Source organism: Channa argus, chromosome 20 (genome assembly GCF_033026475.1).
Source record: "Channa argus isolate prfri chromosome 20, Channa argus male v1.0, whole genome shotgun sequence".
Taxonomy (NCBI): domain Eukaryota; kingdom Metazoa; phylum Chordata; class Actinopteri; order Anabantiformes; family Channidae; genus Channa; species Channa argus.
In genome coordinates this window covers 13,628,903-13,654,285 of record NC_090216.1, presented here as the reverse complement: position 1 = coordinate 13,654,285, position 25,383 = coordinate 13,628,903, and the positions used below count along the sequence as shown (strand labels likewise).

At 39.4% G+C, this 25,383-nt stretch overlaps 1 protein-coding gene across 2 annotated transcripts; it reads left to right on the top strand.

Annotated features, from left to right (window-relative positions):
- Positions 1 to 278: 278 nt before the first annotated feature.
- baiap2l1a (BAR/IMD domain containing adaptor protein 2 like 1a) lies at positions 279 to 25,277 on the top strand. 2 transcript variants are annotated; one of them, XM_067488807.1, is made up of 14 exons: positions 279 to 564; positions 1,828 to 1,903; positions 2,137 to 2,223; positions 11,306 to 11,367; positions 12,369 to 12,440; positions 12,616 to 12,750; positions 16,398 to 16,550; positions 16,644 to 16,787; positions 17,584 to 17,707; positions 18,158 to 18,371; positions 21,268 to 21,327; positions 21,425 to 21,572; positions 24,109 to 24,149; positions 24,264 to 25,277. In XM_067488807.1, the coding sequence occupies exons 1-14, from the start codon at positions 514 to 516 to the stop codon at positions 24,334 to 24,336; spliced, it is 1,440 nt and encodes a 479-aa protein (XP_067344908.1). In that variant the 5' UTR covers positions 279 to 513; the 3' UTR covers positions 24,337 to 25,277. The 2 variants fall into 2 exon arrangements, with proteins under 2 accessions (XP_067344908.1, XP_067344907.1); XM_067488806.1 differs by having other exon boundaries at positions 21,422 to 21,572.
- Positions 25,278 to 25,383: the final 106 nt, after the last annotated feature.

Below are 25,383 nucleotides of genomic sequence, written 5' to 3'. Positions count from 1 at the left end.
AATTGTGAAACTATCCTTTAAAAAAACTGTTTTTGGTGTGTTGTAGCGCCCTCTAAAGGCCAGTTGAAGTTTTATACACACACACACACACCAAAACACACCTGCGTCATTTTTACCAAAATTATTTCTTTCTTTCAGATCAGACCCGCAGTGTGTGTCCATCTCTCACAGCCTTTTATTGCACCTTTGGCAACTTTCTGTGTAACTCCCCGTGTGAAGTCACCACCCCCGCCCCCTCCCCCGCCCCCTCCCTCCCTGTCAGGACGCATGCTGGAGTCAGTCAGTGTGTCAGTCAGTGAACGCTGAGCGTCTCTCCGTCCACGTGCACGGAGCGAGGGTGCAGACCGGGGAGCAGGACCAGGACCGGTTGTGGGATTTATTATTAGTTGCGAGTCAGCACCTGGATTACGAAGCACCATTTTTGGTTTTTCGTGTTTCTTTATTTAAATTTTTAAAATTGTCAATATAGTATTTTTTTTCCCCGACGTCTGGCTTGAGAAACAATCTGCTATCATGTCTCGAGCTCCAGATGAAGTGAGCAAGCTTACCGAAAGTACATACAAGGTGAGTGCTAATCTACACGAGAGCACATAGGGAAATAATACTAAAATATTGCATGGTTTTTATTGGGGAACTTTTCATATTCAGGGTTTGACTTGTTGCACATTAACTCAGATCATAAACCTCATGAAAACGAAAGCATTTGTCAACATTTGTGAAAAGCCAGTAAAGTCTTATTAAACTAATACCAAATCAGCGACACACCCTATTGTTTAAAAAAAAAAAAAATTAAAACTGCACAAATCACAGTGCAGATTAAACGTCTCCCTGCCCTCATGTCACACTGACATGTGACATTTTTTTTTTACCAAACCTGCTGAACTTGATCAAAAGTTGCTAAATGTAATCATGAGATTAATCTTGTTTTGTAAGCACAGATTGAGCTAATCAAGTTCACCCTGCTGCCTTTCACAGCTTGATAAGCAGGTGTTTTAAGTGTTTGCTTAGATTAAGTCCGATAGTAAAAGAAAAAGGATTGAAAAACAGTTTGCTTAGTTGGGGTTAGGTTTAATGGTAGAATTAGGGTTAAAAGTTATTAACTTTAGATGGTTTAGAAATGTCAGCTGTGTGTGTGTGTGTGTGTGTGTGAGAGAGAGAGTGAGTGCATTTGGGTGTCTGACAAACAGAGAGACTTCTTTTAGCTTAGTGTGCCACAGTTTCAGCTGGAAGAGAAAGCAAAAAAAAGAAAACTAGGAATCTGTTTCCCTCTTTTCTCTCTGTTTTTCTGCTTTGTGCTTTTCTCCATGTAAAGTCATACCTGGGCCTTCATTGTTCTATTGAGGGTGTGCCAGGGGAATAGAGACAGGGAGGTGAACAGCACTGGTTCTTCTTCTTCTTAATTGTTGAGGCATTTCAATAGAAAGAAAAGGGGGGAGACGGAGACACAGAGGGAGGGAGAGAGAGAGAAAGTGGGACTGGGGGTGGGAGTGTGATGAGGTTCATGCTGCAAATGCCGACTTTGTTTGGGACTTCGCTCTTTTGAGGCAGTTGAAGGGTCAAGTTAAAGATTGAAAGATTTATTGTTCTCACATGGCAGTATTTATAGAGCCACAGCACAAACACTCCTCTCCACCCACTCCCACAGAAATACCCTGATGAATTTTATTATTCAAGGACCCTTTTTTTTTCCTAAAACAAATTTGAGATGATTGCGAGTAAGCCAAACAGAAAGTGCCTTATCAACTGTTGGAAATTGTGTAACTATACCGGGAGAAGCTGAGGCTGCTGGTCTTCTCCACATTATTTTATCTGTCCTCTTTGTCCCAGAATGTGTTGGAGCAATTCAACCCAGGCCTGAGGAACCTGGTCAACCTGGGGAAGAGCTACGAGAAGTCAGTCACAGGTATACACAGCTTTCTCCTACACACAGGACAAAAAGGGGATGGCAGCCGACGAACAAAGTATTCCAGCTTAAGAAGTGCATCAGTAGTTGCTGAATAAAATGTGGTGGCTGCTCACATCGCTCAGCTAATAAAACTGTACTGCATGCGTGACTTTCACCACATCATAAAATGATCAGGATGTGCACTTTCCTGCCAAGTTAACACCACGGTGTTTGTCTGTCTCCCCATGCAGTGATGACTGTTGCTGGAAAGGCTTATTTCGATGCAGTGTCAAAGATTGGAGAGAATGCTATCGTGTCTCCAGTCTCCAGAGAGCTTGGTGAGTTTCATGCAAGTCCAGGCTAAATGTCCTTCCAATGAGTGAAGCTCAAGTATCTCTGTCTAATGTCTGTGCTCAACTGTTTCTGCTCTGAGGCTGCGGCTTTACGCTTCAGTTGATTTGTACTTAAAGTTATAGTTTGATGTTTTGGGAAATACACTTGTTTTCTCTTTTGTGCACAAATGCCTCTCTCATGTCTGCCAGCAATTGTTAGCTTAGCTTACCTTAGCTTAGCATAAAGCCTGGAAACAGCTACCCTGTCTCTGTCTGAAGGTGACAAAATATCCATACCAGCAGCTCTTAAGCTCAATAAATAACTCGTTATGTCAGTTTTTATTCAACATAGAACAAATCATAAAAATGCCAGTTTGGGGTTTTGAAAGGGGTTTATGAGCATCCTACAAGTTACGTCACAACCTTACGGTGATGACTCCCAGAAATCACCACTTTTAGCCAAAGAATAATCCTGTAAACAGTAACAAATTAAGCACATGCTATATAACCTGTTAATCAATGAGCATTAGACGTTACTACTGAATAGACCCTGTCTTTCTATTTCCACTTGTTGCTTCAAGTTGTTATGCTAAGCTAAACTAGCATTAGCTGACTGCTGCTGTATCCTTGTAGCAGTCTCCGCTAGGAATTTGCTACTAATTCTATCAGTTCCCTGTGAATTCTTATGACCTTGCATATTAAATCATAAAAAAATTTGAAAAAGTTGTTTCAAAATATGTCATGTTAGGTTGCAACAAGCACAAAAATGTCCATGGCATTAACTTAGTTTATTTCCCAAATTCTTTAACTGGTTATTTGAAATCAACTTCTTCAATTAAATCAAGCTCATTTAACCCAAACGTCCTGCCGAATGCATGGACCTGTTTCTATGCAATTTCATCATAGTTAAATTTTTCCTTGCATTCAAGCATCATCCCACTCTGGAAATAACACACATTCAATCCTTATGGCATAATAGCTTGAACAAATTCATTATTATCTGCTGTCTACGACTCCCTGTGACTGAAGTGCTTCCTCTCCTCTGGCAACGCTGTGAGGCTGCCATCAAGCTTGTACAGGTTGTTTTTCATCCAGCCTGTGACTCATATCCAATTATTCTATTAGTGCTCAAATTTGGAGCTCATATGCTTTGTCTGGGTTTCTTAATTCAATGGTATTACATTTCAATACAAGTAGATTTTTTTTAATATTCTGCTGAGTCACTCCTTAATGCAGAGGTTTACAAATTGGCCTAATGTAAGCTTGGTTTGATCTGACAGGCAAAGAATTAGAGTAGAGCAGTTAAAATAAAAAGAGAATGCCATTTTGCCCTTGATCCTTTAAAGGAAAATTGTTGCCACAGTGAATATTATTAATACGTCCATTTTGCTTCAATATACATTGTTTTGCAAAAATAGCAGTGGGGTTTCTTCTGATATATCTGGCAACCTTTTCCTCTACCTTTCCTAGATGCATTTGCATTATTTCACGTCATAAACAAACTTTTATGAAATGTCAGACTAGGTGAAATGTCTTCACCTAGCTGTCACGGTGTTAAAGAGCCATGATCAGTGTGTTTCTGCCACATTTGGTAAGAAAATAAGTGAAGGTGTGTGTGTGTGTGTGTATATGTATATGTGTATATCAAAACATTAGAGCAGTGACACCTGGGGAAAAAAAACATGATGTATCTCACAATATTAAAAGGATAGCCTTGCTGGGTAAAAAAAATAAATCAAACGGCTATTTCATATCTAGATACACAGGTTTGACTGACATAAAGACATTTCATATTACTGACTATTATGATGCCTGACAGTGTAGCTTATAGTGCATGGTTGAAATTCCTCTAGCTTCAAATGAGCACCACAGAAATCATCGTACTGCATGAGGAAATCTGTATTTTGGATCATTAAAATTCAGTGCAAGTTCACTGAAACATTTACAGAGACCAGAGACTCTAGACTCTGCTGTTATGAAAGCTTGATCGAGTTTGTTGAACCACACCTGTAAGTTAACAATGGGAGTTCTTCATTGCTTCATTAAGTAATGTTCATGTTACATGGTCGGCTGTTGACATTTTCGCTGTACTCCAAAAACAACAAGGTGGAACGACTTCCTAGCAAAATCTTTTTGACAGATTTTAAACCCATGAAAAGCCATGGAGAGCAGCAGTTTTGCATTAGAAAAAAAAACAACAAAACTGACCACGGACATACTGTATGGTACAGAAGAAGAACAATGACAGGAGTTCAACTTATTTGGCCCAATCATAAAAAGCTTACTTAAATTAAAAATGCCTCAAAAGGGCTTCTAGGAAAAACTCCTGGATTCACAAACATACTTGTCTGCCTGGAATAGATGAGAACGAGTCAGTGTGAATTCTCTCACAATTTGCAGCAAGAAGAGTAGCAAACACGCTGAACAAACAGCCAGACAGAGGAGACTATCTTCCCCCTGCTGGTCCTCATCCCCTGTTCCTCCATCTGCCTCACCAAACCCACCAACGGTCTTTTCTATCCTGTCTCTGGGGACCAGGGAAGGCTCAAACTGTGTAGAGAAAAGGCAAAACAGACTTCAACAGGATTTGTGGTTGTGTATCATTGCGTTAAGTGAATCCTTAATCATACACTCGATATCTGACAATAGAATACTTGATTTAAGCATTGTTTTTTCCAACTGTTAAGAATGAGAGGCCAAACACGTCACTGTGTTGTTAGGAGTAATTCTCCAATCTAGACACCTGTAAGTGACAGATTGTTTTTTTTTTTTTTTCTCTCCCTACGTGAATGACGTGCTGTGAAAACCACTTGCGTCACAGTGGTTGGGAGGTATTTGCAGAAAGTTACCTGAGGCTTTTACCTCATAGCATGCTGGTTCCTTTCCAAGGCTACAGTTCTGCCATATTTTCACTTTTAAATGATTCCCCAATTCATTGTGTACTGATGAGCACAGATTTTTTATTTTTTATTTTTGTCAAATGTCACAGTTTCCTGGAGGATAATAAAGAATATGCACACGCGTTGTGAAAGCGTATGGCCCCTGATGTTGCAGCGCTGCTCTTCGATATCAATTTTATTTGCTAAGAATCTTAAATTAGCCTATAAGCTGAATATAACACCAACAGCATAATACACTGGAAGACTTGTCAGCTAGTTACTTAGAGAAAATATAAGCAGTAAGCAATCAACAATCTAGCAGTTGTTTAGCAAACCTTTAGAAACCATTTTCTTGCTTCAAATAATGTTTTTGTTCCATTAGTCATTACTGACTGGGCTGCTGCTTCCACTGCAAACTACAATTAACAAGCTCAAAAATGTCACTTTGAAATGTCTCAAAAAGAAAAAAATATTATTTATTGAACAAATTCCAAGTTAAACTCATAAGCAATAAAATCTTGCTTTGTTCAATAAACTCAGGAGTTTAACTGTTACAGCAAGCCGACTGACTTGCTCTTCTCTTCCTTGTCCGATAGTTACTGTGGTAATTTGTGTAATTTTAATTAATTACTTTTTTTTAAATTACAGACTTTTTTTAACTTTTGACAATGAAAGAACATTTAGTCTTCTTTCCTTTCCTTCCTGTTGTTGTTGTGTTAGGTCTAGGGTCAGTTTTGCATACCCTTACATTGAAATGGCATTGATGGGCATGCAAACTTGACCCTTAACCTAACATAATAATAATGTACATTCAGCTAGTATAAATCTTTGTAGAGATACCAGTTTGTTATTAACTGCCTGTCAGCCCGTCGTGAAAAAAGTGAATGCTGTTCCGTGAAACCAAACGTTTTAAATAGTAAAATAAGCTCTGCAATCTTGACAGTGTAAGTGCGTCATATAATGGATGGAGTGATAGTAAAATAGGTGCCTCTTTGTTTTCATCAAGCTATAATGCACTGGCACTGTAGTTGTTGTGCTGCATGTATATATAAAAGACATTGTTTTCAGTGGGTGTACAATTAGAAACTTCCTGTGCATGAGTACATGACTGGACTCCACGGGGAGTTGCCATTTCACTCTGCAAAGCAGCAGGTATTGAAGGACTGAAAATGTTTCTAAAAGAAGAATAGCATGAACCCAACCCCTTCCACCTTTTCTTGTGCTGTTTGTCAAGCCACAGTTGAATTATTATTATTATTATATTTTTTTAAATATTGTAGCAAGCTGTCAGCGTGAGGAATGTGATAATGCCGGCATGAGCATTTTTTTTTCTCTCTATAGAATCAGGATTGAGATCATAGAGACTGCAGAGCTTTTCCCACCAATGTCTTCTTTACTGGTTTTGGTTTTGGGAGGAGTTTTTGAAAAGCTGATGATATTATGGTTAAATCAATGTTTGTGACATTTCAGACACCCGGCCCAGAACTTACTCTAGGTACATGATGGGCAATTTATCTTACATTACCAATATCACCAGAACTATAAGACAAAAGTCAATAAATATACACTGTGTCTTTTTCGCCCTGCATTTTATTTTGTGGTTACTTTTGTTTGTGTCTTATAGGGAATTGGGGAGATGGAAATGGGTTTTATCCTAAACATAGAGTAATAATGCAGTTTATTTTGGGAGAAACTAAACAAAAATATCCTCTATAATAGCTTTACCCAAGGGATAAAAAACTTGCACCACTAAAGCTCATCTGCTGCATGTTACGTATGTCAGTTCACTAATGACCTTCTGGTTGCTGGTCATGTCAATCGTCTTGGTAGGTATTTAAATAATTTCTACAATGTTGAACTTCTTTAACACTTGATGGGATCAGTTATCCTGCTCATAATAGAATATTTGCTGAAGGCACATTAGTAGCCAAGTGGCACTGGGTCAAGACAGAACAGGATTCTTAGCCACTAAAAATATCAGGGTAAATGACACAGGCAGTAATTGTTTTCCCAAAATAGACTGTTAAAAATACTACAAGTGGGTGGAGGTGGGCTCATCTCATCAGTCAGTTAAGAATCTGCTGTTGTTGTGCTCTACAAACTCTGAAACTATCTCCCACCTCAGATCTCCAAAATAAACCAGAGGCTCACTAGTACACTCGTAGTTTTGACCCATATTATATTTAAAGCAACTAGACATATGTTTAAAACTTGATGGTTAAACTGTGATGTTAAGATATCTCAAGCCCAGTGGCTGTTTGTAGTAAACTTTGTCTTTAAGGATTTAAACCATCTTATTCTCTAAACATTCTCTTCTCAAAGTGTTAATGATATTTATAAGGGTTGCCTTATTGTTTTTATTTGTATCATTATTAATTGTTTTTGTATTTAATAGAGATTTATTGGCAATGCTTGGGGCTATTAGTTTATATAAATAAATGATGTTGTGGTCTGTGTGTAATGGCAGGTCATAACTCTTTGTTAAAGAAGCTGTCTTGGCTATTGATCTGTAGCTAACACAGAAGACATGCTGATTGACATTATAAATCAATAACAATGAATTAACAAAAACAAAAAACCTCCCTTTTATTATCAGTAGTGTGATCGGCTAATCCATATTCAATGTAACTGGGACTGGTAATAAAGTCCAAGGTCTTTTAATGTTTTTGTATGGAAAGAATAGGCAGTAAATATGCAGTAAAGCTAAAAATGATTTTGGTCAACAACATAATCATAATTAACAGCAACACAATCAACAACTAGCTTTATAATTAAAACAAAAGTAGTGATTTACTTTGATATTGGGTTTTGATTAAAGTGAAAAGCCATCTCTCATGATATATGCTCATTGATTATTAGCAATTATTATTATTAAATGTCAACTTCAACTTAATTAGTTTGCATATTAGAATTGGTTCAGTAGTAGGAATTTACCATTCCTGAGTCACATTGCATTGTAGTAAGCAGATAGCTACATGCCCATTTTTGATATTTTCATTTTTCTTTAAGCACCGTCTTGACTTTGAAAACACTGTAAAGAGCTTAACTCGAGTTACATTTAATAACTGATCTGTACTGTATCTTTCTAACACATCATGATCAGTGCAGTGGCTGCTGGTTATGGCTGGTTGCATCTCAACAAAGGTCCTAAGATTTTGTTAGTTTAGTACAACAAGATGACACTTTTAAAGCCCAAGTTCTGAAGTCAGTTAATAGGATTTCTTTTTCTTTTACCTCACAATAGATGACAGAACAGTTATTTGGATCTGAATCCCATTGGAGCAGCCTTTGTCTTGAGGAATAATGAGTCAAAAGTGAGTTAAACCACAGTCATCACTCCACCGCAGTGTAGTTAGTGTGACATCATGATGATTAAAGGAAGGGAGTAGCTTATCTATGGCAACCTCCAAACACAGTCTTTCCCAACCCACATTGAGATACCGTTCAATCCTGAGTCACACAGGAGGCAGCCACGTGTCAGTAAACACGCTCAGCAATCTTCTGTGAACAAGCCCAGCAATGAATCTCCATGATTAAACTCTGGCTACAAAACAATGAGCAATGGACCCTGCGAGGGTTTTTTGCTGATGTAGATGTTGATAGCACTTGGCAAATTAAGGAGGGGTTGTCAATAATTTAAAAGAAGAGACAGAGAAAAGGTGCCAACAGGTCAGCTACCTGTGTTTGCTCTGCCAACGTCACCTAGCATTGTTCAGCTTCCTTATTAGATGCCAAATATGCAGAGGTTGTGTTAGCACAGGGCACTGCCAGCTCATAAATTGTTTCACCTGCTGAGAATGTTGAAGGTGTTGCTTTTCTTCCAATCAGCAGCCTTGTAAAGCAGTCATCTGATATAAGTAGCTTAATGGAGACCAATGTGTAAATTTGCCTCTTCAAATGTTATTTTTTTTAAATAATTTTAAACCAACCTTGTGAACTATGGGTAGCAGCAAAGTAAATGTGTGGTCTTTGTTTCAGCCAGGCTTACATGCTACATGCACTGGGTAAAAAGGTTAAAGTTCATTCAGTGTAGCTGTGAACTACAGACTCTGAATCAGTATGAGTGATGGTAAATTTGAGGTGATCTGGGTGGACAGGAGGATTTCAGTATAATGAATCACGTTATGAGTCTATCACAGATGGTGTAGTTTTCCACTAGGATCTGCTGTCAACCGTGGATAACTTGTACAAACATAGAGATCCATGTCATGGCAAAAACTGTAAGGCAAGGTAAGAGGCAAAAGATAGCTCACAAGTGATGTTATGGTGACTTTAATCAGCAAAAGGAGAAACACAGCAGAGTACTTCACTCAGAGTGGGCTGATCAGATCAACGAGGTTTTACAGGTTATGGCTGCCTTTTAACCAGTCGGCTCGGCAGCTGAATTCAGCAGCTTACTGGTGAAGCACTGGTCTAAAGACAGTGCAGAGAGAAGGTCTGCTGAGGTGTGAAAGCAGAGTTTAAAAGGATGCATTTGGTCACCATAAACAGGCGTTTTGCATTTATAGGAAATTTCTGTCACAATCCACATAAACAGGACATTGTGGTTTGAAACTCTTTGGGGAAGATTAGATTATCTTGGTATTTAATCTTTGAAAGAGCTGGTAAAAGATGGAGATGGACAAGAGGGGAAAGCTTTAAGGCGATGGATACTCTGGATGTTTGAAAAGAAACTATGATTCTGGGTGCAGGTTTTCTACAGTCTTTTATTCACAGTTTCTTTACTTTTTGACACTTCTGTCAGACTTAATTTGCATTTCTACAAATATCAGTCCTCTGTCTCACTCAACTCCAGCTCACAATTTTCACTCCTTCATGTGACAGGTTGATGCATATTGCACTCCATATTCATCATAAGTTGCAATAACCTTCTGTAGCATTTATCCTGCTTCAGACAAGCTTATTCACACCTTATTAACCCCAAAGGTGAAACCTGCAGGTGTACAACAGGCTCTTTGAACCCCTCTTCATCTTTTCTTACCCTCCCCCTTCTTCTCTACTCAGCCTGTCATTAGAGCTGTACAAACAGTCCTGCGCCCAGTGCTGTCCCTCCCTGTCATAGCACAAAGGCAGCCTTTACCAGTATGTTCTGGTGACCTTCAGAGGGCAATGTTGTTGTTGCTGGACATTGGCCGCAAAGACCACAGACGTCCTGCTTCATATCAGCTGGTCATTACATTTGTTTGGAGGAATGTCAGGTGTTGACTGTGCAACTTTTACTTTAAAATCACAACGACAACCTGACACCTGCGCTTAGGCTACATTTTTTTCTAATGGTGTCTATGCAGACTTTGTATTACACTTTAGCTCTGTTTTTCCTCATAGTGACACTGTCCCACATTCAGATATAATATCCCATACTGTTTCTACACATTTCACAAGAACACCATGTCCTACAGTAAACCTTGAGTCTAGATTTTGCTCCATTGTGACAGAGATAGCACTATAAAATGCTTAGCTGCAATTGTCCACCTCTGTTTACAGTATTGACTCACTCCCATTGTCCCCTGTCATACGCTGCTCTATCTACAGTGTAGCCTGTCTGTGAATCGAGACTGTTCTGTATCTGACTGCACAATACCAGAACATTTCATACAGATTACTTATTGACAGCAGCTCAAACACAGAATTGAGATAAGTCATCTGTAACATATGAGCTGTAACGATGAATGCAAGGCTCAATGAAAAGAAGTGTCTTGTTTAAAGAGGAGATCTGGAAAGAGTTTATGGTCAGTGCTTCTCAACAAATCATTATAGACTACATCTCCTCCTGAATATATACACTTTTGATTAGTGAGGTTTGTTGCTTTTGCTCTGGTGTCCAACTGCTCTTCATCACCTACATTGCCCAGAGACAAAGTTGAATGTTTTAGACAGTATACTTTTTATCTGAGAGCCTAAAATGACATGAGAACATTAATTCTCTCATGTGTCAGTAAATATACATTTTCTAATCAACATGTCATAACATGATATAACATATTTTTTGTTCAATCTGTTAAAAAATTGTGTACAAGCAACACATTGTGATTTTTACCAGGGGCTGTGTAGTTACTTACTGGAGTGGTATCAGTCTTCAGTCTTCTCACAGCAAGAGAGCAAATGAGTCAACTTTAGCTCTCCTGTTGATGGTGGTCACCATACACATCCATATGAGTTTCTCTTTCTTTGTATTGAAATGATAATAGTTGTTTCTGACGTTTTTTTAGGTGTGGTTCTGATGGAGATTGCGGAAGCCCACATGAAGGTTCATAATGAACTGGAGGAGAATGTAAGTAGCCTGAAAGAATAAGTCTGATGATATATTGTATTTTCTTACTATAAATAAATCCCACAAGCAAACTAAAAATAAATTGATCCTATCAGCAAGTGTTGTTTGTGTGTCCAAAGTCTTATTCCACCATGGCACAGAGCTCCATTCATGTCCAAAAAAAACCAACCATGAGTCACACCGTTGCCTGGGTGACATGTTCCTTTATTAAGAGGAACAAAGGTGCAGTAGCTTATATTGAGTTGATCCCATGTACACTGTTTCAAAAATACAATTATTATACAAAAAATAGTGACTAATGCACCAAACAAGAGGAAGTTGTGCTCTATTCTATATACTTATCTAACTTTATTCTAATTAAAAATCTGTGCATTGACAGGTGATGTGAGAAACCTCTAGCAGATGCTAGGTGAAATTCTTAAGTTTTCTGCAGCCACCAACTCTTAGTTTATCTTAAAGTATATAGTTGTCTATTTAATACACTCTATGCTCTCTAGACATGTAACCTCTTTTACCCTATGAGCTTGTTCCTTGTACTTTAGACACTTCAAATGGTTGAAAGAAAGTTTGACAAGAGAAGCCACTGAGATATTTCTGACCCTGCTGCTTCAGGGTGAAATGCTTCAGATAATTGCAAGTAATAAAAGAAAATTGGAAGACAAGTTGCATTACTGTAAATATGGCTATGACTGAAACACTACATTCAGTGTTATTTAAGTCACCCAACGTGCTGAGTGCATGAAATGCTTTCTCATTTTTCAATTTCTGTTTCTCTGTCATGCCTTTATTGCAATTCACCTGCAACGGGGGAAAGTTGTAAATCTTTAACCTTAACAGGCTCTTAAGCCTGGCGAGTGAAATCTCATTATCTTAGAAACCAATTATTAAACATTGCAGGTCACTTATATCTTATTGTAAATAGCCATGTGACAAAGCTATAACCAGAGGCAAGCAGGATGATGTATGTCGCAGCAGTTATGCGTGTTTTTTTTTTTCTGCAGTTAAAGAGGTTTCACCGTGAGATTATCATCGAGCTGGAGAAGAAGACAGAGATGGATGTTAAATACATGAATGTAAGTGTTGCCATATACACACAACTTCACCAACCCATCTCAATAGAGGCAAAACCCAAAAAAATGAATGGAACTACAATTAGAAATAATTTCACACTGCATCTGAGAAACATTTTAGTGCTGCTTCTTTGCTTATCGTCTATAAGTTTGCCTTTGTTGACAATGTCTCCTGTAGGCCACCTTCAAGCGATATCAATCAGAGCATAGGCTGAAGCAGGACTCCCTAGACCGCTCTCAGACAGACCTAAAGAAGCTCAGGAGAAAAAGCCAAGGAAAGCACTCATCCAAGTATGACATCAAAGAGAACGAGGTAAGTGTGAAGCCCCGACCATTATTTACCCCCAGGGAAAGTAGGAGAAAGAAGTTAAAAAAATCAAAGCTCTTTTTGTACACAAGGACATGAAGGGATGGTTATGCCTATAACCTCTGTTCCCTGAAGGAGAGGAACAAGGTACAACACAAGTATGGGACAACTCACCCTCGTGTGGCCTAGCTGAAGAGACCTTTATTCACTCTGTAAGCGCTGCCTGCACCCATAAGCCTCTGTCACCACAGTTGTCCCCTCAGTTCGAGAGCCACTCTTCCACCAAGCTCTGCTCAGATACCAATGGCCATGGCTGCTGCTGCAGCACCTCCTCTTCCAAGCATCCAGCTAGTAGGAGTGTGTTTTCTTCCCCCTAGTCGCTGAGTCCTTCTTGAAGCCTGGCGGAGGGCCCTTACTCCAGGGCAAGTGCTGTTTTACCAGGTGGGAACCTGGACTAAGAGTTTGTGCCGGTCTCTTGGGAGGAGGCAATGCGGTGGTAACTTTACAAGCACCAGAGGATTGTTTGGGCTAGCACTCTCTCGTCTTGGTATGACCAAGACGAGAGGCTGTGCCACCAGCATGTTTGCCATTCTCGACTCCATCCCAATCTAGATACTGCCCATAACCGGGGACTATGATGGTTTGCCCCATGAAGAACTTAACTCCCATACGAAGTTGAGGTACATATGCAATTCTTAACTGTTGTTGGTTCAGAGAGGAGGAAAAACTCTGTGAACCTCTGTGGTTTCTGAGTCAGCTGCGGGGGAGACTACTGGACTTCCACTTTCTCAGTCACTCATGTCGATGCCAATGTCAAGCACGTCATTGCCGTCATGGTCAGTGGTCAACGCTAGCTCATTCTGCATGCTTGCGCTGGCAGGGAGTCAGACAGAAAGTCATGGGCAGACTCGAGGTTGGCCTATACTCTCCTAGTGTTGAGAATACTGAGACGGGGCAGGCTTTGTGCTGGTCTTTCTCATGAAGAGAGAAGACACATCCCTAAAGACAGGGATAGGTAGTGGATTTCTTCTTCGCATGTTAGCAGTGATGCTCATAGAAGCTAGTTCAGTTAGTACAGCTAAACAGCAACTAACACATTTGGGATGCTGCTAGAATGAGGAAGGACATAATGCACTTGAAATCCGCGCTCCGTGGGTAAACGGATCAAATGAGGTTGTTGCTGCTAACGCCAACAGGAACAGTTAAGCTAATTTCGAGTCAAGTTCTGACGAGTGAAGAGAAAGCTAACAAGCATTACTTGGTACTTGTGGTGACAGCGGCTTATATGTGCTTGTGGGGCTGCACAAATAGCCTTTACAGACGGAATAAAGGTGTCTTCAGCCAGGCCACACAAAGGCTTGATGTCCCATCCTTGTGTTGTACTGAGTGAATGTAGACGTGTTGTTCATTCATTTAAATATTTAGTTATAAATCAATTTAAATTCTTAAATATTACAGTGTTAAAATGCATTTAGCTAAATGTCATATTTGCTGCTAGAGGCCACAGCACTTTTGCCAATATTAAATTTGTGGCGGAGCTGCCTCGCAGCTAGAAGGTTTGAATCTATCATCTGGCTGCGTCCTTTCTGTGTGAAGGTTGCATGCTCTCTAGAATTGGTTTCGTCCAGGTACTCCGTTTTTCTCCCACAGTCATGCATGTTAGGTTAATGGTGCCTCTAGATTTCCAGTAGGTGGGAATGTCAGTGTCTGTCTGTCCATGTTAGCACCGGTGACCTGTCCAGAGTGTACTCCCCGTCCAATGACAGCTGGGATAGGCTCCAGCCCCAGGCGACAACAGGATAAGCAGTTGAGATGAGCAATGAGATCTGCACTTTAACTGTTGTTGTCAATTCAACTGGTGGTGTATGAGGGAATGGGTATGTGACAGTCTGTTTTTTTTTTTTTTTTTTTTTTTTTTTTTTTTGTGGAAGAAAAAAATTGAGGTAAACGGTTTGAAAAAGATGGAGCCATAGCATTTGCATTCATAAGTGTTATTTACAAACTTCTGTGTGTCAGAAATCTCAGAAATCACATTTGAAATGAAAGTAGCAGGGGTCTATCCTGAAGTACGCAAACATGACTTTAAAGTTCAGCCAAAAGGTGTTGACATCACTGTGCTTGAGTGAATTTGTGTAATGCTCTTCAGTGGCCCTGAATACATTGGTTGAAGTGTATGCTTCCAAATGCCTGAGTTTTGCAGTCTTAACAGCTCTTACAGCAATTTGCTTTGTAAATTAGTGTGGTGAGATGAAGAAGGGACTGCACAGCCTGAGTAATAACCCCTATCTGTCTCTTGGTTTAATTATCAACTGTTTTTATGGCTTTGTGATGATGATAGATGGTGTGTACACTTGGTATGTTTGGAGAGGATAAGTAAAAAAAAAAAGCCTTTAATCGGAAAGTAAAGAAGTGATTGCATGTAAAAAGGATGTTTGATGCATCCTGTTTATGTTTCTCACTGCTGCTAAAATCTGTATCAGTCTCCTGTTCATCTTCGCACATGACACCTGCACAGTGGGTGGAGCTTAGCAGCATGAGCCTGGCTGTTGAAGTGAGCTGAAAGTGGGGCCCCTTCTCTCCAGAAGTGGCATTTTCATTATCCAATATATATGAGACCAGTGGACAAGAGATAATAATCATGTGTAGAGCTGGTGGTGATGAGCTCAGTCCTGTCTGTCTGCTCTCCCACCTTTTGCTGTAAGCTCGGTATATTGTTTGCTGTGAAAATGGGAATTGAAGAGCTTTGATTTAGCATCTGACAGGCTATCGTAGAGACTGACAGAAAAAATGAGCCCAGACAGTAGAGGAGGTGTCTTTGACAGAGCCCTTAGAGACAGGCTGATTTACCCGTCACCATGACAACATGGGGAAAATAGGAGAGCAAGGGGGAGTGGGTGTAGAATGAAAGCATGAAGGGGAGGCTGAGGAGACATTTTAAAGAGTTTGATATGCCTTATGTCAGGTCCAGTCGCCTATCTGCTCTGCGTGACATGCAGTATCGTTCTCAGGCTCTCTGTGGGGAAGGTGTGTCTTTCAGCACACTGATGTGCTTTCCCACTGTGGTAAGATCGAACCACGAGCAGCAGGAAACCCAAATAAACTTGTCACTAAGTGCAGGGACTTTGATTACTAAGCTCATCAGTGTCTGAGTTTGTGAATCTGACATCAGCACAGAAACATTGTTCAAAATTCAGTTTTCACACAGAGCCATCATCTCAGTCAGGTCAGTGTTAAAGCAACGCCTTCCTAGTGACTCATACCCTGTAGATTCGCTGTGTTTGCCTAAATTAAAACAGCAAGGAAAAAAGCTTTTCACACAACCTGTACTGCAGCGTGTTAGATGGTGGCAACTGTATAATGAACATGCACTCAGAAAATGTAAACATCTATTATTTCTGGTTCTGGAACTTTATCCAGCTCATTAAAATGTATTAAGAAAAATAAAGGATGAATTGTTTATATCTGTTCATGTTAATTACGATAATTATTATTATTTTACTTGTTTATTTATGTTTTACAACCACAAACCTTTTGGACTTCATTTTTGGTGCACTTGATGATCATTTTTGAATCTATCGCGAATTGCCTATTTGAAATCTGACTAGTTAATAATCCTGTATCCTAAACTTGCTTTCTTGTGACCTTGTCTGCAGTTTTTGGAAACCATCTCATCGCGCCAGATGGACATGCAGAAGTTTATCGCTGACGGCTGCAGAGAGGCCTTTCTGGAGGAGAAGAGACGCTTCTGTTTCCTGGCAGACAAGCACTGCATGTTCTCCTATCATATTAGCAACTTCCACGACAAAGTAAGCCTTGACAAAGACCAACACGGGAAACAGCCAATACAATACACCTACATCCTAAAGGTTGCCTAATACTGACACTCATTCTCTTTACAGGCCAAGGAGATGCTGTCCGTGAAGCTCCCCAGCTGGCAGGACAAGTGCAGCGACATCACCAACGTGCCGGACAGTTTGGTGACCATGATAGCTGGGCTGTCCACCACTCCAGAACAATCACCACTGGTTCAACGCTACGACAGGGTGAGTTTTAGCTGGTTTTGCTGATTTATATGAAAACAAACACAAAGCAGCATTAAAATAACAAGACTGTGTTCTGGGAAGTAAAAACACATTTATTTTCACTCCTTTAGGGTAAATCTCTTTATGTTTTCACAAAGGGACCTGCTGTTTCATCATCCTTATCTTACTGCAAGGCGCATCAAGTAACAGTGGATACAAGCATTTAGAAAAGACTAATTTGAAGTGTTTAATCTTGTCATCTTACTGCTTGAATTTTTTGGAAGGTGCTGATATCTGTTGTATCAGAGCAAAGTTGCTGTTGATATCATTAGCTGGCTGTAAGCCAAAGGAAATCCAGCATGTGCCATAATTGTCACCTGCTGCTAAAGTTCACTAAGTGTTTATTGCTGCAATAGAGGAGGACACGAAGCTAAATATAAGTCAAATGTTATGATTCTAATATCGCCAACTCGTGTTGTCATATCAACATGATATGGTGACTGTGGCGCAGGTGGTAGAGCGGTCATCCACCAATTCCACAGTTGTTGGTTAGATCCCCAGCTCCTCCACTCATGTGTTGAACTGTCCTTGTGCCAGACACTGAACCCCAAATTAGTTGCTCCCAGTGTGTGTAGGCCACTCATTGGTGTGTGTGTGTGTGTGTGTGTGTGTGTGTGTGTGTAATTAGGACTGCCAATAGGTGAATGAGAAGCAGTGTAAAGCCCTTTGGGTACCAATAGGAAGAAATGAGCTATATAATTGCAGACCGTTTCCCATCATGGCATCTGCTTATCATATTTTTTTGTCAAATCTTCAGAACAACATGGGGTCTGTGGTGCCTCCTCCAGCACCACCCCTAAAGGCTCACATCAGTCCACTAGCCAATATGTTCAACCCAGAACCCAGATCCCCGCTCACCTCCTCTTCAGACCACAACTCAGGTACTGATGGCTACTCGGAAGCACATCTATGTAAAATTAACATAATTAATCACAGAAGAAGTAGTAGAAGTAGTGGTTCTTTTTTTTTTTGACAGTTGACTTTTGACTAATTATTGTAGTATTGTAGTCTTTTCCCTTTCTTGATATAAGTTAATCAAAATAGACTCGGATGTCTGTTTGCTAAGTACAGACTAGCAGCTGATTAACTTAAGTGTGTTAAATAGTGAGCTTTAGAGGTGCTAGTAGGCAGATTTTGTTGCCTTTGGACAGAGCTGGGCTTTTTGTTTTCTTCTGGCCCTTAGTGATAAACTAAGGAACCATATCAGCACTGAGCTATTAGTACTGAGCTATTTCATAAAAAAACAAAAATCACCTTTTCATTTTATGTTTTCACAGTATAAATATAATCACATCTCTTTTCTCTGTATTTGTGATTGGCTGCTTCTCCAGACCAGGGCAGTCTTGGGGAGGACAGTCTCTCCCGATCGGCGTCGCAGTCATCTGGTCTTAATGTGGTCAGGAAAGTCCGGGTTAAGACCATCTTTCCCCACACGTCAGGCAACAACAACACGCTCCTCAGCTTTGACGATGGCGACATCATTAGTCTGCTCATCCTGGAGGAGAAGGATGGCTGGCTGTACGGAGAGCTGGAGAAGACAGGACAGTACGTTTTTAACTACTTTTATTTTCGGCGATGACTAATGACACCTCAGCTCCCCATTTAAACCAGTGATTTTGAATTGCTCTGGTGGTTTACCATGTCTTTATTTCAATTATAGTTCCTTTTTATTAAACATTTTTGGTTATATAGGATAGGTTTGGTCATATTTTATATTTTTCTTATCAAGAAATACAATGAAAAGACCAAATCCTGCACTGATATCATCCTCAACACAGGGTAACATGTTCATTCATTACTATGAATATTCACAATAGGTATATTATACTGTATATATAATTTGCAAGTGCTGTTCATTAACCTATAGAGGATAAGGCTTTTTAAAAAAACTAACTTAAAATGTAAACTGCAAGATTTATTGTGAAATTCCTGTCGCCTACTTTGTTTACATGCAGTTTAAATACAACCATAGGTGCACCCGCAGGAGGAGACTTCTTTCCAAAAATATTCAGCAGCACTGACACAATCTCTCACGTAACTAAGGTGGCCATACTAGTTCATGCTTTTGTCTTTCTCCCTGCCAATACATGATACTGAGAAATCCTGAGCATGTCAAGTATGTTCAACATGACAGTTGTGAAGCTCCTTCTTGCTCTCTTGCCCTGCTGTATAACACCAGATGCACACAAGCAAATAAATCCCAGTGCACACTAATGAACAAGCGACACCTGGACTTTAATTCGTAGCCTAACAATAAACAAATGCTGGTTAGTTTTTTCCCCCTTGGCACATGATTACAAGTGAAATGAACCAGGAATTTTAAAAGCAGCTCTAACTCCATGTGACCTCCAGATGGAAGAGAGGGGAAAAAAAACCTTCCCTACTTGGTGTTCTAAAAAACAAACATCACATCTGGTACCAGGGATGTGTCTGTGCTCCAATTATCAGATTTTTAGATGTTAATTTACAACAAGTCACCACTGAATAGCTGCAGTGACATAAATCTGCAAAGTAGCCACTGTGTTGCCTCTGAAATTACATCCATCATCTACTCCTCACTAGATCAATTAGGGTGCTTAGTGCGGGTGAAAGGATTACGGAGTGCTTACAGCGCTCAGGTTGAATGCTTTTTCATTCCCAATCTAAAACAATGAACGCAAGCCTTATCTACTCCCTGTGTGCGTGCGTGTCATTAAGTGCTCTTTTGAAATGCAGTGGTTTTAATGCAGTCAGTGACTGCTTATATAGAAAGGGACATGTTGGGATAAACCACAGTACATTCTGTTTCTTAGCAACAAATCCATTGCATTGGTCTGATAATTTTTCTCACTAGACGTGACTTGGAGACAACTTTTGAGTCTCACTGAGTAAAATCCATCAGGCTGTTATATATTTTATATCTGATATGTGAATCTGATTCAAGTGTGTTGTCTTCAGCAGTGATTGTCAACTGAACTCACAATCCCTTGTGAAATAGATCCCTTGCCGGCTCATGTGTGGATGCAGAATGGGAATGTCATTGTCAGTTTTTCTACTCCGACTCTTTTACATTATCAACTATTAAATTAAGTCCAGGGACTGAAGATAATTCAAAAGAGGCATTTAGTAATTTTAGCACAATATCATAGATATTGTTATACAACCCCAATCTCAAAAAAGTTGGGAAGATGTGTAAGTAAATAAAAACAGAATGCAGTGATTGACATCAATAGAACATATCAGATGTTGAAACTGAGACATTTTACCATTTCATGAAAAATATTAGCTCGTTTGAATTTAATGGCAGCAACACATCTGAAAAGAGTTGGAACAGGGGGATGCTTCCCCCCTTCTTTTAACAACTGTCTGGGAAGTCAGGAGACCAGTTGGTGGAGTTTTAGGAGAAGAATGTTGTCCCTTTCTTTCTAGATCATGTTCACATAGGCTTCTTCTTTGCTTTAACTTACATTTGCGGATTGTAAGGGAAACTGTTCACAGACAGTGATTTCTGGAAGTGTTTCTGAGCCCATGCAGTTATGTCCAATCATGTCTGTATTTAATGCTGTGCCTCTGAGGGCCTAAAGCTCATGCACGTCCAAATTTGACCTTCGATCTTGTATCTTGCTCAGAGAGATCTTCCCAATTCTCTGAATCCTTTGGTGATATTATATACTGTAGATGTTGGGGGTCTTTGCTATTTTTCTAAAATTGTTCCACAATTTTTTTGCACAGTTTTTCGCAGATTGGTGAACCTTTGTCCATCTTTATATTCTAGAGGCTCTGCCTTTCTGAAATGCTCCTTTTATACCCAGCCATGTTACTGACCTGGTGCCAATTATCCTAATTATGGAAATGGAAAATGCTCCTACATCTGTTTTTGATTTGCAGCAATTACTTTTCTAGCCTTTTGTTGCCCCTCTTCCAACGAGTTCCAAATGAGTTAATATTTTGCATAAAATGTTAAAATTTCTCAGTTTCAACATCTCATATGTTGTTTATGTTCTATTGTAAACAATAAATATGGGTTGATGAGATTTGCAAGTCATTGCATTCTGTTTTTATTTATGTTTTCACATCTTCCCAAATTGGGAAAATTCAAAATTGGGGTTGTATTATCATATGACCCACCTAGCCTGGAAAATATTGATTTACCTCATCTGACATTGATGGAGAGATTTATTTCTTTAGGTTAGCTCAGTTTAAACTAGAGGACAGGACTGGGGCCAGAGGCTGCTGGAAGCAATGTCATATTTACCCCACACATATGAGAGCAGCATTGGAGGCTGGGCATGAAAGTGAATTAGTTTATTGCCCAAAATGTCAAATTAATATTATGTTACGAACACTTTGTTTGTTACATTAATCCCAAGATAACAATCAATGTTTATCCAAATTATCTGTAAAACAAATCAACAATAAATGGTTTTATGTTTCTGATGATGTGATGTGTGTGTTTTATTAGGCGGGGGTGGTTTCCCTCATCATACTGCAGACCTTATGCTGAGCCAGTGACAACAAACAGGTAGGAATGTTATTACACCAACCCACGAAGTGAATCAATAATTGATTTTACAGCTGATGTTTTGAAAGCTGAAGTGTTATGTCCTGTGTTTTAGCAGTAATCTGGACTCCCCAGTGTGTAGTCTGAGTGTTTCCAGTCTGCCAGAGCATGAGGAGGTGGAACCTGTGTTGTTGCCACCACCAGACTACAGTGATGACTCCCCCTCTGGCCCAGTGGTCCCCTCAACACTATCATCACACAGCACGGTTAGTAGCAGCACCTGCATGAGCATAATATAACCTGGTGAAGACTGTTGTCTTTATTAAACCTGTACAATATATTTTTTCAATTGGAAAATTTTAATATTGATGCTAATCTCCAGCACGGGGGTGGAGTGGTTAGTGCTGCTCCCTCACAGCTACAAGGTTGCGGGTTCATGTCCCTGGATAATTTCTACGGCCCCCAAGTAGATAAAAAGTCAGCTATTGCAACTTTAATTAGTCACTCCTGTTACAAATACGTCGAATACAGATTTGGGGCAATAGCATAAAGAGGAACAATTGTGTTTGTCAGTGCCAGTGTTGATGTGCCTTTAGGCCAGACACTAAAGCCACAGTTACTACAGTAGAGACTACACAACAGATGGCTTTGTTTGTGCTGGGCAGCTGAAATAGGCCACTACATGTTCTAGGTAATGTCTTATGTTTCCTGATAGGTAAGGTAATAAAGATAACCTAAGCCACCACAAACTCCACGGGCACACCACAATATGCAGTCACTCATGTTTCAGTCTGACTAATTATGTCTTATCAGCATCTCGATACACAGTCATTGCCTCCACACCCTAACGTAGGGAACAGCCAGAACCACGCCTCAATTCTTCTAACCAGTTTGAGGAAGTGATTGTAATTATCTACACACTCATTTCCCAAAATGATGTATCAAAGCCTTAAATATATTATTTTTGTTTTCTACATTTACCTGTACTCATGTGACGGATGCAGAATTAAGTATTGTCACACAAAGAAGAGAAACAGACCAAAGGGTTGCTGAAAACGTTACCCGACATCTGAAAAATGTTCCCAGCCAGGTTGTGCAAGATTTTGTTCAGGAACGTTAAGATGGGAGTACAAAGAAAGAGTTACACGGGGAGGCATGAGGGACAAGAGGTTACAGACACAATTTCATTTGGTGCCTGCATGTGTCAGCTGATTGAAAATGAACTAGTAGCTGTCCAGCCAGCAGACGAGCCCAGGCACACTTCTCTCTCCTTTATCATCTTCCTCGCTGCTCTGTCTGTACTCGGTGTCCTTTGTATCTGCTGCCTCAGGGTTTCTCCAAACAATAAACTAGAGTGAGGATATACCTCGATAGCAGGGATCCCAGTGCAGTTTATACTGTATCTTTTTTTTTTTTAAACTTTCTTCATGTTGAACGACCAGTTTTAAAAAGCAGACTGGCATGGACAGAAATGTGAATAAACCCAGATACCAGACTGTACACTTTAGGTTTGTTATGTTGACTGTGGAAAAAGTGTGGACCTTGTCACTCTACTGTAGAATTGACCCTCAACAGAGAGGTCTATTTCTACGGGACACAGAAAGGCAACAGTAGCTATAAAAATAGAGAAAATTAATAAAAAGGATTAATAAGTTCAGGGTGATTTTAATGACTTTAGTGACTACTTTATACTGTAAGTTCTTGTTATATTTTATTATATCTATTATATATTAAAACATGTTAAGTATATAAAGTATAAAAAAATAGAATCTGTTGTAGAAACGATGGCGTACAAGGCTGATAGCATCCTGAACATTTACATATTTCTTTAGAAAATTACATGTCATTGCAGCTTTTTGGCTTTGTACAACAGTACTGTTGTCTGTGAGTTTCTTCTGACAATGAATTGTGTATTGATTTAAAGTTCCATCTGTCCTCTTGCGGTAGAAAAAGAATTGATTTGTAATTTTTATTCTTGACTATATAAAACAAGGATTCTCCTTAATGGTTTGATGACTTTAGAGTGAAGAAATTAACAAAATGTAATTTTTTGCATGATTTGTGTTTTAATTGTGATGAGGACAGAACAAAATCTAGCGTGAGGTGCTCCCTGAAAGGCTACGCGGAGGGAACACAAATTTTGAATGCTTATAGTGGCAGCATGTGTGGTAGCTTCTCGGTGTTGGCTGCTCTCTACTGGAAGTGTTCGGAAAAGCATGTATTTCTACAGCTATTAGCAAATGCAATGAAAGTAATTCTACTGGACTTTGTAACAGAGGTAAACCAAAAGGATATGCTATTGAACATTTGAATAAAACAACTTAAACAATCCTGTAGCAGTTTACTACTTTTATTTAATTTAAATTGAAATTCATGATAAAATCATAGTTTACATACGTGCTCTGATCTAATCTAAAACCAAAAACAAACTACAAACTCACAGCTTAACAATCATGAGTGTAACATCCATTATAGCTGGTGTAATGTTTTAAACTTTATTTACACCTTTACAGTGTGTTATAAGCACACAGTATATGTGCTTAACGTTGGGGTTCATACATACGAACCTAGACAAGAGCCTGTCTAGATTGCCTGGATTCCAGACTGTTAAGTAAAACTATGTTTAGGATGAAGTGAGGGCTGTTGATGAAGAATCTTATCAAACCAGTCTGGGAACTCACTTTCCTCACATCTGGAGGGAAGGCGTGCATTTGTAACGACTGCAGTTATCAGTGTTAAATGCAGTGTTATTTCTTTTCGTCCACCTCAAGGTCGTTTTCTTCTGTGTTTTTTTGATAACAGGTTTCTTTGGTCAATGGGACTGCAAAGGCTCCATTTCTAAGGTGAGTCAGCTGACACATCTCACAAAACCTCAGAGATTAAAGCCTAATTTGTATGGAGGGATTGATAATAAATTGGCAGATATGAAATGATCTCAACCTTTCTTTTCTTGGCAGTGGAGGGAATCCATTCGCCACAGTCAAACTGAGGCCAACGGTCACAAATGACAGATCAGCGCCAGTCATCTAACACAGACCAGGAGGATTTTCACCGCTGTCATGCCTTCAGGGGAATCATGCAAGATGGGACTCCTGCCACACACTGAACATTACCCCTACCTGACATCTCACCAGCCTGCATGCGAGTCTCTCTCAGAATCAGTCTGCTCTAACATTTGGATCCATTATTTCTCGCTATAGATGTGTGTTTCTATGCCAGTGTGTGTTTTACATTAGCCACAACAGGAAACATTTCTTAATAAACAGGATTTTCTGAAAACACTAAAAGGAAAATGTTTGAAACTGTTCTGCATTTAATCAATGTTTCTATTATAGTAATAATTCACCCAAAAATGAAACTTTTCTTTATCTGGATCACAACTAATCACTTAAAGTTGTAATTGAATCAACTCAGCTGGGCTACTTCACAATAGATGTCCAACAGTTTTATGCCAGTGTAGGGCTTTTGTTGTGAAATGGTGGCATTGAAAAGTAAACGGTTATGTTTATGTTATCAATGAGGAAACAATACTGTGGACTGCATGCATGCATTGTTTTCTGTGAATTCCTTGTGTGTTGGGATTCAACACACAACTAGCTAGTTGGTGGTGGACATTAACAATGGAAACTATACAGAGGACAATTACTGAATGCAAAAAGATACCAAGAATGGCGGGTCATGAAGAGTATCCAAAGTTGGTTATGATTTTATGAAAATTACACGTCTTATAACTAAATGTCATCACATTCTTTTCTAAATTACTGGAAGGAACAGTGGCACCTTTATGAAAGTCAGAGTAATTAAAACCCAAACCAATTTTTAAAACTTTTTGATCAAAGCTTCATTTTGGGGTGAACTGTCCCTCTGAAAAGAACAAAGATGCTTAGACATGTTGTGGTCTTTTCAGGCTGTCTTGCACTGCAGTAAGTGCCATGTTTTGATATAAAAGGAAAAGATCCAGATATAAATTATTGTGACCGGATGCTGATGAAACAGACTAAGGCTGTTTTCCCGACTTGCCAAAAAAACTATTTCTATTTTTTAGCATAATTGGTTTTGTCTTTTTTTAAAAGAGAA